The sequence below is a fragment of the Protopterus annectens genome, chromosome 13.part0 (assembly GCF_019279795.1).
Source record: "Protopterus annectens isolate FY-2018-M chromosome 13.part0, PAN1.0, whole genome shotgun sequence".
Taxonomy (NCBI): domain Eukaryota; kingdom Metazoa; phylum Chordata; order Ceratodontiformes; family Protopteridae; genus Protopterus; species Protopterus annectens.
Genome location: NC_056747.1, coordinates 58,403,981 through 58,419,816, shown reverse-complemented (window position 1 = coordinate 58,419,816; position 15,836 = coordinate 58,403,981). Strand labels below are relative to the sequence as shown.

The window sequence follows — 15,836 nt, the reverse complement described above, 5'->3', positions numbered from 1 at the left end:
TTAATAGTAGATCATGTTTGTTGAACCTCGTTGACTTCAATGAGAAAGTCACCAAGGCTCTTGATGAGGGAAAGACCACTTACCTTGACCTAGCCATGGCATTTAACACTGTCCCCCACTTTGGTATTGTAGAGACTCTCCCATTTGGGAATTGACCCCTACATCAGATGGATAGCCATTTGGCTCAATGATGCGGGCACATACTGTCAAAGACCAGTCACCATTGGTGTACCACAGGGTTTTGTTTTGGACCTTTTAGGTTTTGGACTTTATTTCCCAGACGTCCAGGCAAACGTGGACACCCTGAGGCTGAGCAAGCTTACTGACTATTGTAAACTGAAGCTTTAATGCAAAAAATGCATTATTCTTCCCTCTGAGAAAGCCAGTATCCCTACTAATTAAAATTTCAACCAAGTGTAGATCCAGTGGGGCATGATCTGGATACTTGGTGGTTGAAGTTCAGAATGCTATCAACCCAACTGTGGTCAGTGGTAAGGAGATCTTTCTACCTGGCACATCTCATAAGTAAAGGCAATGCATCTAAATCTAAGGATGTTATAATTCCATTTTACTCTGCCCTCATCAGACCGATTTAATTCAGTACATTGTTCTCTCTCGCATATATCTCACCAGATACCTGCTATAGTCAGAGATATCCTAGATGTTTCTCACCAAGAAAATACAGGGTACACACAAGTCCTACACAGACTGAAAGCCCTTTCACTGTATGCTGTTTCCTACAGGCTGCTAAGAGGTGTTCTGCACCTGGCTTATAGGGTAGTCTCTGACCTGGCCCTCAAGGAAGTGTTGCACATTTTAGTAAACCAAACTGCACAAAGGTCACTCGCTGTAGGGATCTTAACCTTGCCTCTGACATGAACAAATCATGCTGGAGGGGTAGATATATCTCCCAGACAATACCTCTTCTCTGGAACAAGCTTCCCATTCCCATGAAACATAGTCCCCCCTCTGACCCTCTTCAAACTCAACCTAGAATCTTTAGGTCTTGGTTCAATGGGTGAGTGACTAAATTCACGCCTGAGTGGCACCTGTGTCCCTCATGGACAGAGGCAGTTAGTATTAGTTATCATACCATAGACTTGTACCTCTGCAAACTTCACTCTCCTAACTACTGGCAGTTGGGGCAACTTTGGGTAAGTATGGCTAGGCTTGTAACAGCTCTAGGGCTGTTGGCCTGCTAAACTCATATGAACTTATAATTACTTACCTGAGGACTACTATTTTCAAAACCTGTATTTCTGGAACTAAATGACTGAATAGGAGAAGGCATATTTATGGGGTGAGGAATAAGAAAACTGAGTAAGTGGATTTATGTTGGGACATATCTGGTAGAAATAAAAGATAACATTCCATCTTTTTAGAGTATGCAAATGTAGTGATGCAGTAGCATGATAGAGGATGTAGGAGAAGACTGTAATGAAGGATTTGGAAAAGGTGACACAGCTTTCAAAGTAGCAGTTGAAGTTTTGAGGTTTATTGCAGGTGGATGTAGTGCAGAGGACTGCACTCAGCACCTCCAAAAGAGATGTTGCAGCTCCTCAATTTGTGTGTGTGTGGGGGGGGGGGGTAGTTACAGGAAGAGGAAGTGAACCCAGGAAAGTTGGCTGCTCCTGGAATGTACCACGAGGAGCAGAGTGGAAGGGCAATGATAGCAGCAAACCATGCCGGAATGCATTCTCACAGAAGCAAGAAGGTCATCTGTTCTATAAGGCCCCTACTAAAACCACTCCTTGCATGACGTATGTAGTTGTATATTGGCATGTTATGAAAGGGTCCTTGGGCTACAACTTGCCAGAGGGGAGATGATAAAGCTACCGTCAGCGGACATAGAGCTGTTCTCACTAAATGCCGGAAAGGACAAGGTACTGTGATAGTTGGGAGAAAATTGTGTAGCGATGTGAATTCCATACAGACTACTTTCAGAAATGCTGAGTGAGCAAGCTGGTGTAACTAAAGATTTTTTTTTTTTTTTTGAGCCGTGATACAGAATTGGAATGGCCTAGACATAGCTCTTGTAGAGTTTAATTCTGGTGACTGCCAACAAAAACAGAATTGCTAGAAAATGGAAATCTAAACAATCCGTTCAAGAAGTAGTGAATATAGTAACAGAGGTAAAGGAACTGGAAGTGGGATCTTTAGAAATGGTAGGAGCAAGCTGCATAGAAGATAGTGGGAATTGTGGGAACAATACATGCAGAATAATGTCTTGGAGGAGGAATGAAGTTTAAGGGAAGGAACAAATTGAGATATATATAATGTTCGATTGACAGTTACTGTATAGAAGATTGTATCTTGTGTATAATGTTCGCAAGTGAAAATGTCAGTGTGGTTTGTTTTCATGTATATGATTGTATTATAAATGATTCAGCAAAGGATGTTTGTTTATATAAGGAAAGAATGTAGTTGGAATGCAGTTTTGGTGATAGTTTGTAAGACAACATCTGGAAGTTGTATGCGGGGGAGGGTGTAAATGTTTTTTAACAGATAAAGGTTTTTGGTCATATGTGATAGACTACAGCAGCCACTTACTAGGAATAGCTGAATCCAATTGGTAGGAGAGACGGTATTAAATTAACCCAACCCCCCCCCACTAGGTGCTTTTGAAAAATACCACGTCTTAAAAAAAAAAAAAAAAAGGGCAGCTGGTCAAAGATATATGACCAAATGAAGAGTGATTTGAGTGTGGTGAGGTAATATGTTGCTCTGATCCCACCCTTTACGCTGTTTAATAATTAAAAAAAAAACACTTCAAAATATATTTTATAAAAGTTAGTGCTCATTCTACTTGTGTGGTCCTCCTGCCATTGAGAATTTGGTTTAGAGTCCGCTTACTGGCAGAATTGTGGTCACTCTAACACAGACTAAAAATGTAATTGTCGTCTTTCATGTTGTTCTGCCTGCTCAATGCATAGTTCAGTACCTAAAAGTATTTTTTCCCCTTTTCCCCCAAAGTGAGAAAATACTGTGTGTTCACTGGAAATCCACCTGTATATTTTGTATAAACACCTAAGTACCGGACAAAATGGAAGGTCAGCCTGCTAGTGTATTAACTGATATATGCTGCCAGATTATGAACTTGTTTTCAACATAATTTGTGAGAGATGTAAATACTTTTAATCGGGAGGTAAATTGCCTGATCTTAAGAGATGCATGTATTTGGAAAACATCCGTGTCTGTTACTGAGGTTAGTTTAAATATAGAGCGCACTACCTGTATGCCTGGGTTTTATGCTTTTCAAGACTTCAGACTAAGTAGTAACTGTGGTGGAGCTCCAATATTGATTAAGGAATGTATTGCCTCCAAGGAGATTCGAACTGAAGTACCGATCATTCAAGGCAGTATTTAGCAGTTGATAGCTTGTTACAGAGCACCTTTGTCCCTGTGTTCTAAATATCTCCCTCAACAAAAACTGTTATTTTGTTTGTTTTTTTACCTCCCCTCAAGTAAACCTGGGACACCCTGTACCAGCAACGTGGGCTATACCCAAAAATTCTTTTAATTCCTAAAGTAACTCCCTTTTAACAGTTTGGTTTAAAAAAATACTACTACTAGAATGCAGCATTTTTTACTTGAGTCTTGGAAATATGCAGCAATCTTTTACACTACTCCTCTGATATCTTCTGCAGTGAAGTCTGATCACAAATTTTGTGACTACCTTTTAAACTTCTCAAACCCTTACAGCAGCCCCCCGATGAATTTTAAAGATGTAAGACTACAGACATGTCACCCTCTACCTTTACCTATGTTAAAAAAAAACTAAGCAACAGTACCCTGCATTGCTGTAAAGGTAATCCTAATGACCCCTCCTATTCTGACCCTGAAAACCTTCCTAATATTTCAAACAAATGACAATACACCTGGTTGCTTAATTAGTAGTAACCCCTGCAGACCACATCTTAAACCCAGAGTGTTGCATAGCAGTGATGATGCCCATTCATAAAGGTGGCCTTACAGCCAACCCAGGGACTTGAAAGCTTATCAAGTCTTGTGTGTTCCATGACATGGCAGATAAGGGTTACAACAAATGACCTCAAACTACAGTATCAAGATTGTTAGACTTGACCTTTCAACGTTTTTTCCTTTTGTGAAGGGTAGACCCTGTCTGTTGAACCTGGTAAACTTCAAACGAGTTATGGAAGCTGTACACTGTATCCCTACAGTACATATCAAAATTTTGAACTGGCCAAGGCCTTTCTGGGATAGTACATAAGCTAAAAGTTTTTAAAAATTGATCATGCATTATTAATATGGATAACAATCCGACAGAACCCACAGTGTACATTGCAGAAGTATAAAAATGACCAGTGGTGTCTGTACGGGCTTTATGCTGGGACCTCTCCTTTTAGGCCTTTTACTTCTCGGATCTCCAAGCAGAGAGCCAGGACTTCTGGCTAATGAAGTCTGTCATGACTGTAAACTGGGGGGAAGGGGGTTGTTGCCTCATCCTGAGACCCAAGCCCTCCAGAATGAACTGTCCTTTGTAAACTGCGAGTGTACTAAACCGGGCTCAAACTAAATATTAACATGGTGTAGTATCGTCCCTTTTGATACACACCCTCTACCCTCACCATACTATGTAGACAAAAATGTAGTCTGAGACCCCTCGCCATACTACAACAAAGTGTTCTCTGGGACCTTGGAACTTTAAATTCCCTTTCTTTTGATCAACATGTGACAAATTAGTCAAGAAATCCTTTTTATTTAGCAAGGCTTATTGCTAAAGGATTATCCTGAGCTTTAAGGATGTAATCTCTTCCTTGTTCTCTGCATTGACTAGACTATAGAGTACAGTGCCCACCTTTGGGGTGCATCTCACTAAGCATATTATAGTTTTAGAAAGACTTCAAATACGTGATCTTTTTAGTGAACCTTTGAAGTCCCCAAGCTATCAAGTGGGTCTGGAAGGCTGTGTCCTTATTTTTTGAGGGGAAATCTGTCTCGCATACCATGGTGTTAGAAACCAGTTGTCATGGACCTCTTGTATCTCAATTCCAATGGCTCCTCCAGTCCTAGAAACAGCAACCAAAATTTTCGCCAGCAGATAACCTCTTGCATCATCGCAGTTTATTCCAGTGGTTATGGAGGCACTGGGTCATTTAAAGTTGCCCTGCATGCTGAGCAGTGCAACTCCTCTTCCTTTTAAACATAACCTAAATGACTAGATGGGTTGCTTGCTGTATCAGTTTAAGAACTGGTGGGCTGTCTGTAAACATAAGACTACTACATTGCCTCAGTACACCCATAGCCACCAAAATGTCTGCAGAGATAGGAAAGTGATATCCATGGTTACACATCCTTGTTGCATGCTCTACAAGGGGATGGTACAAGAGAGATGAGGGGTTTACAGCTGGTTAGCTTGGGTGCTGTAAGAGTATAGACAATCAAAACTATCTAAACTCGCTGGGTAGTGCTCCTCAGAGCACAAACTAGTTGCTCTTTGCACGACTAAATACTGCAATAGAATTGAAGTTTTATAAGAAAAATTAGCTGCCTGCATCAATACAGTGCACTTAACTGCTGTGGTGCAATGCTAATCATTGCACAAATGCAACATCTCTTTATATAGCCTCAAAACCAGTAAACAAGCAAATAGCCCTGTGGCCAGTCACAGTAAGTGCATACTAAGGTTTCCTGTGTGTTTTTTTTTTTTTTTTTTTTTTAAGCACAAAGAGACCAGGGTAATCTCCAGTCACTAGAGTGCAGACCCGACGTGTCTAACTTTAAATTACTGAAATAGCCTTTAAGTGCAGGACTCCAAACTTAAACAGCTGAAAGTGCAGGAAATGATCATTTTATTAATGTGAGCACCAAATACTCAAAGTACACAGGAACCACTGGCAAAAACAACAGTACTCTGGCAAAAACAGTACTCTAAAAATGATGTAAAGTCCACTTTGCTCCCTCTTTCACCACAAGCAAAAGCTTAACATTAGTCCCAAATAGTACTATTGACAGATCTTTACGGATTCAGTACACTTGCTGTTGTCTTCTATTAGCAGAAACTGTGGATAGAACCTACAGAAGTTGACACAACCAAAATCCAAGCTGCACAAAGGTTCTAAAGAGGGTTTCTTCAAAACTGAAGTCCCTTTTAGACACTACCAATGTACCTGTGCTGCTCCTGTCACTAATTGCAGAATAAAAGCAATAACCCCAACGTGATTCCTGAGAATTTGTTCCTACGCTCACCATTGATTGGTAGCCTAGTCCCACATGTTACAGATCTTGAAGTAAGTTTGGAGAGGGGATGCAGAATACTCTAAAATATGCAGTGTACTAAGCAAGCATGATATAAAATAAAAGAACACTCAAACTTTAAAAGTCTTAAAGGGAGGGCCTTCCCAGTTCATCTGTGTCCAGTAGAATGAGCAGATGAGACTAGGAGGATTATCAGTCAAATTGATAGTAGGGGCAGGCAGTTCAAAAGCCACCAGTTTAAAAGCACAGCTGGGTGGGAAAAATCCAGTGCATTGAGGTGGCAGCAGTGACCACACCGCACGTCAGGTAAATGACACTCCTGTTTCTCAGCTGTACTCAATGGATGGAAAAGGAATTATTTTCTGAACCTAGCTACAAACTTAATCTCTCAAGAAGAAAAAAAAAACTGTTTTAAATTTTGTTTCACCCCAAACAGTAGTATAGGTGCAAAAAAGGATCCAAACCTTAAATTAATAAATTCACTCCAAAATCAAATGTGGTCAGACAGAAGCAGTAGTTGCACAGTATGTGATCTGTGATTTGTTTTCATAGGTTGGTACTAGGCTATCAGCCCTAGGGCCTATACAAGCCTAGCCATAACAATTCCCTGGCTATTTCTTCCCACATTATTTACTTTACTTTCCCACATTATGATTTAAACATTCCTGGATTATTTCAAATGGGTTTTATTCCTGATTGAATTTGGTTTCTGTGGGATCCCTGATGTGCTGTTAATAGCCAGCTTTCACTATCTGGGAATTGTCCCAGCATTTAGGACCATCGTGTAACCATTCTTTGGATTTTTGCTAGACAAAGGAATTTACCGTGTATTATCTGTTTGGGTATAAAATTTCAAATATTTATATACTTATTTTATAATGTTTTGTATTCAGTTTTAGTTGTCAAATTGTGAACGAGGTTGCTAACCCCTACAAGGATGGAACTTGTGAACAAGGGGCATGATATTCATTGGGAGCACATCTTCCCCCTCTCCTGCATGCTGTAGTAATTTCAAATTTCACTAAAAAAAAAGTCTTTCGGCTTTTCCCGGTTAGGGGTCGCCACAGTGGAACTCCTGTCTGCTAATGATTGGCAGTGTTTTTTTTACGGTGCAGAGTTGCCAGCCCAACGCCCAACTTTCAAAGAAGGCACGCCCATTCACACACGCACCTACCTGAATGTCTTTCATGTCACTCGACCACTGGGAGGACATGCAGACTCCACACAGAAGGCACTCCAGCCGAGAGTCGAATGGGACACCCTCTTGCTGTGAGGCGACCACACTAACTGCTCCACCACAGCGTAATTTCAAGTTTCACTATTGTTTCTCTCTTAAAGAACATCTGTCTGAAAATGTCATCCATGTCCATTTAGTTATATGCCAAGGATGCAAATCTAACAAGCTAAGCTGTATTTGCTAATGTCATAACTGTAGTAGGCTGAGCTATGATCGAAGAATTCTGTGTAGTTTGCTAAAATCAGGTCCTTGGTTTAAAACAAAATTTAGTTCTGTTCAATTGTCTTTTTTTGTTAGAAAACTTGCATGTTTCATTGCTGAAGTACATTCACTGAAAGGGTATTCTTCGCTTGCAGCGTTAGAACTTGCTGCAAAGTTAGTGGAACATGCAGAGCTTGAATGAAATGTATATGTGCACACCTTTTAATTTTGAGAATCCTATTTTCTGTTCTAAAGACTATTACCAAAGTATATGCAGTTCTAAAATCTTCAGTGACTGAGACATTTTTGATGGGTGGTGTGCAGTTTAACGTTTCTTGGTTGGCATGTTTTCCTTCAAACTCTGCAGTCACTGGTTCAATGATTTTTTTTTTCACTTATTGCACTATTAGTAAGTAAACTTTTATTTATTTATTTTTATTATTATCCAAAGCGGTGTTCAAAAACTCAGTGTGAAATTTTCTTTTTAGCTGCAGGATAAAGAGAAGAAAAAGAAAGAAAGTATTCTAGATCTTTCAAAATATATTGATAAAACCATTCGAGTAAAGTTCCAAGGTGGCAGAGAAGGTAAAATGTTTTTTTTTTTTTTCCCCTTGTTCTGTCTTTAAACCTTTTGTCGTACAGTAGCTTGATTCTAAACTGCACTTGTTTGCTTACTGCTTCATTCTAATGCAAAATACCCATTTTTACTGGATCTGAAATTCTAGCGGGCCAGATTTGGAGGTTGAGGGTAGGAGACCTTTTATTTTAATCTTTTGGAAGTTTGCTGCAGTTTACATGACTGGTCTAGGAAATGTTGCTGTAAAGGAGCATAAACTCATCTGGAGTTAACTTATTTAAAACTGGTAGATTTGTAGAACTGGGTTGGAGGTTTGTCTGATCAAGAAGGAGACTGAAAGAGGAGGAGGGCATACAGTTTGATCCAAGAAGGAGACTGAAAGAGAAGGAGGGCATACAGTTTGATCCAAGAAGGAGACTGAAAGAGAAGGAGGGCATGCACTTTGAAGCAACATATTTTTGTTTTGTTTGTTTTTGGAAGGGAGGGTGTTGGAAAGAGGAAGGAGAAGGACAAGAGCATCTCTCACTGGATGTAGACTCTTGGGCAAGCTGGCTAATTTATGGTGTGACCGTGTAGCTGTTTTGCAGAGTGGTGGCAAAGGATATTAATACAACCATAAGGGGTAAATAAAGTGCACCTCTCTGTGTGTTGGAAGTTTTCTCTGTTTATTGACATTTGCATGTGTAACTTGGAAATGCAGTGTGCCCAGGATCTGCACGTGTGCATGTGGACATACGTGTGCTCGATCTGCATGTGGACATGCAAGTGTGTGTCCAGGCTTAAGAGTAGCAAGACTGTATGTATCAGTTACCTGGTTTGTGGTTGTGAAGGAGGAAGCTGAGGAATGGTTTTGAATAGTGGTGAAGTGAGCTGCTTTGTGAAAGGCTACAAATAGTTGTGATCTGTTAAGCCATACAGTGTGTGTAACATAGCATTGTTGACTGCATGTAGTAAGGAAAAAATGTAAAGCATTGGTTATCTGAGGCTAAAGAAGGTGTAAGTACAGGGAGGCACAGTTGGAATAGGAGAAATGGAGCTCCGCTTTGGGCAAGAGGTTGGTTTATATGCCTTTATTGGATGGTAGGGAAGGCATGAAGTATTGAAATCTGTGCTCCTGGTTTGGAATGAGTGAGACTTGTAGAAACTGTGGGACTTTACTTCAGCTAATATGAACCAAGGTACACCTCATCCACAGGACCTAGCACTTTTTTTTTTTTTATTTTATTTGTTTTGTAATGCAACTTAAAGAAGAAATGCAGATTTTTGTAACTAAGGCATGTTTAAATTCATGACAATTTTACACTTGACAGTCTCTAGGATAATTGCATTACCAGTGCCTCCTTCCCCTTGTCCTTTTGAAGAGTTGTACAGTGTGTCAGTATAGGAAACCAGCACTCACTACATGAGAGCTTGGATGGGCAGCAGGAGTATAGTGTCTGCAGGAAGTGAGCCCAGAAAAGATTATGTGTACATATTAAAGATGTAAAGAACCTCCAGCAGCCAGAAAAACACAACTGTATGAACTGGAGGTGAAGCCCTCCAGTTTGTCATCAACTGTATGAACTGGAGGTGAAGCCCTCCAGTTTGTCATCAGTAACGAAGGGGATAGCAGAGGGTACCTGCCTTTAGTGCATTTCCCTTTCAAATTAATATATCCATGATCTGTTGGGGGGGGGGGGGTGGCAGTGACACCTCAGAACTGTGTGTGTGGGATCTAAATCTTCTGCACCTAACAACAATTACTGCTTATGTCTATTTCATGGGGTTCTGGCATGCTTTTAAAACATCGAGACTACGCATATGCTACTGCTGACATTGTAGTACAGAGCAATTTAAACCTTTACTGTGCCATACAGTTTGTAGTAAGTACTGGCCCACGTCCTGGTGGAACAAGCTGCTATTGGAGTTAATGGCTTGCCCTCCTTGAATGGGGGTTGGGGGCTGCTTGTTCTTCTGCTTGGCTGTCTTAACATCCATAGGTAAAAGATCAGGATGTGCACACTTGGCTAGCAACACACACACTAGGTGGGGAGTGGGCATGCGTGGAAGTGGTTAGGGCTGACATGCCTGGCTAAGGATAGACATATAAATAAGCTTGATGGCTGTTTGAGGGGAGAATAGAAAATATTTCTGCTGCTTCTGCAGAACACAGGGTTGAAGACCTGACTGTGGTCCAAATAGCCCTGAACTATTTAAGGTAGAAGTGAGAACCAGCACTGTCTTTCATGTTTATGCCTAAAGGAGGAGTGTAAAGTCATCATTCTTTAAGTCCTTTCACTCCTAACTTTTCTAGGGAAATGCTTTTGCTTGTAAGTACATTTAAGCAAATGTAACCTTATCTTTTAATATGCCACATTTCAGGTCTAGCCAGGATACTTCTGCAGCCTACTAGTTGTAGATTACATATATGACCAGCCGAACTAATCGTGACCAAGTTGTTGGATCAATGTGTTTAACCTCTCCACTGCATTCAGTACCGTTGTACAAGGTAAAATTGTGTAAGTGAAGTTACCATAACAGTAAATGTAATGGAACACTGTTGTAGTAGTCTAAGCTGTATGGGTTTACTGACATCCCCCTTCGCACACCAGCCAGTTTCTCAATGTGGTACATCATATAAAAGGCAGGTGGAGTGCTGAAAGCTTCAGAGCATTTTTTCCTGGGAGGCAACAGCCTGCAGTATATGTACTACAAAAGAGACCAAACACTACATACGGAAGGGTGAATCTGTGCAGTAAATGAAACCTGGTTCAAGGCTCCAGAGAGCACCCCAACACTACCAACTCATAGCACACGTTTCAGCCACAGCACATGGACCGAAACACACAAGATGGGGGTGTATCCATATTCATCAAGGATACCTACACCTCCAGGTTAGTGGCGCAGCATGATACTCTGAAATCATCCATGTGCAACTAACATTGGGCAAATCTGCAGTGCAAATTGTGGCCTGCTACAGATCACCCTCCATGACCCAGGACCACCACTCCACCTTTTTGGAGACGCTGGAAAACATGAAGGTCCTGCCGAACACCCTGATATTGGACTATTTTAATTGCCCTACCATTAACTTGGAAAACTACTAGAGTACCAACTCCCAGACCCAGCGCTTCCTGGAATTCATAAACTCAACGCTCTGGATCAGCTGGTAAACTCACCTACCAGAGGTGAAAACATATTGGACCTGGTCATCACAAACCTGGGCGACCAGTGTTCCACACTGGAGGTCAACCTGTCACTGGTTAATCAGACCATAAACTAATCACTCCGGATGTCCACACCCCCCACTAAGGAAACCACAGTAAAAAAAAAAAAAATTTAAAGCAAACTTCACCTTACTTAAGACAGAGGTGGTAAGTTTCACAGCCCCCACGCTAAAGGATACCACTGCCCAAGATGCGGAAACCTTTACAAATGCACTCTGTGAGCACCTACAAGGATGCATGGATTGTGCCATCCCTAGCAAAACTAAGACTCACTCCTCTAAGAGAAGGACACCAGTCTGGTGGACCCCTGCCATAAACAGGCTTTACAATAGGAGGAGGATACTTGTTCAGAAAAAAAGCAAATCCCAGGAAGGAAAGATATCCCGGTCAGTATCGGTAAGAAACTAAGGTCCCTCATAAAATCATCCAAGGCTAACTTCAAAAGAAAAATAGCCATGGATTCAAAAGATAACCACAAAGCCTTCTTTAGCTATGTTAAGAATCTAAGTGGCAATTCGCAGATATGCACTGAACTTGTGCAAAATAGCACAAAATATACTGAACCTACTGATATTGCCAACATCCTGGCAGATAGATTCAGTGCAAACTTCACCCCCCTCTCACCCCCAAAACGGTCCACAACAATACCAGAAAAATGTAGTGTCCCAGAAATCAGACGCACAAGTTAAAATAGCCCTGTCATAAGCCAAAAACAGTGTCAATGGAGCCAGATGGTGTCCCAGGGTGCATCTTGCATGAACTACAGAACTAACTAACCCCCCGCCTAAACACGCTGTTCAACCTCAGCCTCTCCACAGGCTACGTGCCCATAGAATGGAGCACAGCAACGATTATTCCACTCCACAAAGCAGGGGCCACAACTGACCCTGGTAACGATCGCCCCATAAACCTGACTAGCTTGGTCTGCAAGGCTATGGAGTACATAATCATGGAACTAGTTACCAAAGGCATTGGGAACCTCCAAACATTTGTTGACTTCTTCAAGACGGTCACCAAGGCCATAGACGAGGGAACGGTTGTTCACACAGCCTACCTTGACCTCACCAAGGCTTACGACACCATTCCCCACTCTGGTATTACAGAAAAACTCCCCAGCCTGAACATAAATCCCTACGCCACGAGGTGGGTGGCCAACTGGCTTACAGACAGAACTCGCACGGTAAGAGTCTGAACCAGTCACAAGTGGTGTCCTGCAAGGCTTGATCCTGGGACCCTTACTGTTCTGTATATACTTCTCAGAAGTACAGGCAAACACAGGAGGACTATGGCTAACAAAGTTCGCCGATGACTGCAAACTGAGAGCCATAACTGACTCTCCGGCTGACACAGACATCCTCCAAAAGGGCCTTACTGAGATGGACACCTGGTGTCAGTCATAGCCTCAAGCTAAATGCCAAAAAATGCATAGTCATCCCATTTGGGGGGAAAACAAAGCACCCACAAATTACCACATGGGTGGCAGCCCCCTTAATACGGAAGAGGTAATAAGAGATCTGGGGACCCAGCTAGATAGTAATCTCTCTCTTGACAATCATATTGCCAAAGTAGCTAGGAAATCCTCCTCCTGTGTGGCTCATTTAATTAATTATTAAAGGGTTCGCATCTAGAAATAGAGGTTATAGTGCCCCTCTACTCGTCACTCATCAGACCCATCATAGAGTACAATGCCCCATTTGGGATGTACCTCACAAGACACTTCCAACAGCTGGAGAGACAACAAAAGCACCTCACCAAGAGGATTACTGGCCTCAAACATATGTCCTATGCAGCCTGACTGAAAAAGCTCTGGCTGTACTCCATGGCATATCGCTTACTCATAGGTGATCTATGCCTGACTTGCAAAGCCATGTCCGACTCAGAATTGATGGGCATGCTCCACCTAAAGAAATCCAAGTCACTCCGAGCCACGCACTCTAGTGAGCTAAACCTCACCACAACAATAAATAGAACATGCTGGAGGGGATGGATTCATGTCAGAGACTCCCTATGTTTTGGAACAAAATTCTAAACTACATTAGGCAGAGCCCTTCACTAACACTCTTCAAGAGAAACCTTGATGAGTGGATAACAGAAAATACACCCCTGGGATCACTTCATTGGCTCTGCTTGACAGAGGATCAGTTAATTAGTCAGTGGGGCAGCGAAAGCCAACACACTCTGGCTAGGCTTATAAACGCCCTCGGACAGATAGCCTAGTACCTACCTATGAACCTATAAAATAGCCACACACTGGCTCTAAAGTATATAAACATTGGGACAAGGGGTGCTGGAGGCAGGGAGATCATTAGAACATCTACTGTTGTAAGTACTTTCAGAACTGTACTTTAGGTTCATAGATTAGTACTAAGCTGGCTATCCTTGCGAGCTATTTTAAGCGTAGCCAATTATCCCTTGTGAGACTCAAACCCCACACCTTGTGTTTGTAAGGCAAACACCTTAACCATTAGGCCACCCTCCCAACGTGTTGATGAACCTAAGATATTTGGGTAGAGTCCATAGTTTAGGAGTAGGAAAAAAATTGATTGGGCTAATAAAGACTCCAGGTGCCCCTGGACAATGGTCCTAGCAAAAGCATGTTCTGGATCTAGAAAAGGAATCCAATTTGTAATGATTTGGTATGTACAGAGGACCAAGTTGCTGCCTCCAGAATATTTCTAGAGTCCATCCCTTCCAAGAAGCTACCAAAGAAGCTAATGTTCTTATTGAATGAGCTGTAAGTCTGCCTGCAAGAGGCTTGGTGAGTGTAACCAGAAGTAATGAGACAACCGACTAGAAATGGTCAGCTTTGTGTCTGTTTTTTTATTTATTTATTTTTCTTGCCTTCACAAGAGACCAACAATTGGTCAGGTTTCCTAAAAGGTCATGCTTTGTCTAGGTGGTATCTGAACTGCCTCTGTACATCTTAGAGGGAAGAATCTTTGCTTTGGGAAAGAAGACTGGGAGTTGAATAGTCTTGTTTAAGTTCTGCAATTACTTTAGGCATAAAGGTAGCGTTTTGTTCTTGAAACCCAGGCCAGTTTTCAGAAAACCTGCTCTCAGTCCAAGTAACCACTTGGACTGGGAACAGGTCTTTTGGAATTTCTTAGTTACCTCACTGCTGTCAGTGTATGTGACTTACAGTGCAAGTGTTTTGGAGTCCAGGCAGATTTGCACTGAGCACAACTACTTTTGGAATCTGGTTCTCTGTCTTTGTAAATTTAATGAAGTAACGCTAATTCACCTTAAGTGCTTGTAACTCTGGATACTTGCCTTGCAGATGTCAGAGCAGTAGGAAATACCATCTTCCATGTTAACCTGAATTCAGCCTCATGAGTTGGTTCAATGGAGACTGAATAAGCTCTTCAAACACAAAATTGAAATATCATCCTATGTGGGCGGATGTGAAAGACCATTGTCAAAAAAATTTCCCTTATTAGAAAGGGAGATTTAAGGGCAAACTAGTAGAAATTGCTGACAAATCAACTTGGTAGACTACGACAAAGCAATGGACAGTAAATCCCAGAAATAATAAAGAACCAAAGGCATCCAGGCATACCGAATCCTGGTTACTTGAGTGGCACCAACAAAAAAAGTTTCTACTTACTCCTAGTCTAGTGGCAGGTTTCCTGGCCTCCTTCAGTACCTGCTGCATGTCATCAGAAAAAGGGTGCCTAAATGGTAAGTCTTATTTGGATGATGCATTCCTAAGGTTTCCAGATTAGGTTGCATCAAACTTTTCTCCTGTCTTGTGAGCAAATTTGGTTTGTGGAGAAGTATGTGGCTATTACCTTTGGCCAGATTGAAGAGTAGGGAGAACCACAGTAGCTTTGGCCAGAAGGAAGTCATCCTTGATTTTTAGAATAACCGCGGTAATTAGTTGAAAGGGTAAAGTGTACAGGAGTATTCCTGCCCATGGGAATGAAAAAGTATCCGTCTTCCAGGCTTGTTGCAAGGAGTCCTTTTGTAGAATTTCTCTAGTCTGTTTTGCAGGGAGGTTATTTTGAGGTGTTCCTTACTGCCGGAGAAGACTGGAAGACCCAAGGATGAAGTTTTCATGTGTGATGGTCTTATCCTGGTCCTTCTGAGCTTGTCTTCAGTATGGTTTTGCTGTCAGAGTGCATGTAGCCTGAACAGTGAGAGAGAGTTGAATTGGTACTGCCTAGACTGTCATAGCCAGTCTGCAAAGGGGATGTTATTTGGTACTGCTTTTGTTTTATGGACCATTTCAGTATAGTACACCTGGTAGAGGTCTTTGGGGACCAGAGATGATTCTGGGCTTTCATAGCACTGATAACAGCCAACATTCCCCTTAACATTTTATGTGCTCCTCTCTGTCTGCAGGATCCCACAGAGCTTGCACTTTTACTCCTTTGATACCACAGCTGTGCCAGTTCTG

The 15,836-nt window shown here is 41.7% G+C and overlaps 1 protein-coding gene across 2 annotated transcripts in view; it reads left to right on the top strand.

Moving 5' to 3' along the window:
* Nucleotides 1-15,836, top strand: part of LSM7 (LSM7 homolog, U6 small nuclear RNA and mRNA degradation associated) — a 166,254-nt gene that overhangs the window by 46,738 nt on the left and 103,680 nt on the right. For both annotated transcript variants that reach the window (XM_044090620.1, XM_044090619.1), the window contains exon 2: nucleotides 8,146-8,242. In XM_044090620.1, the coding sequence (XP_043946555.1) occupies nucleotides 8,146-8,242 (97 nt within the window). The remainder of the gene's footprint in view (nucleotides 1-8,145; nucleotides 8,243-15,836) is intronic.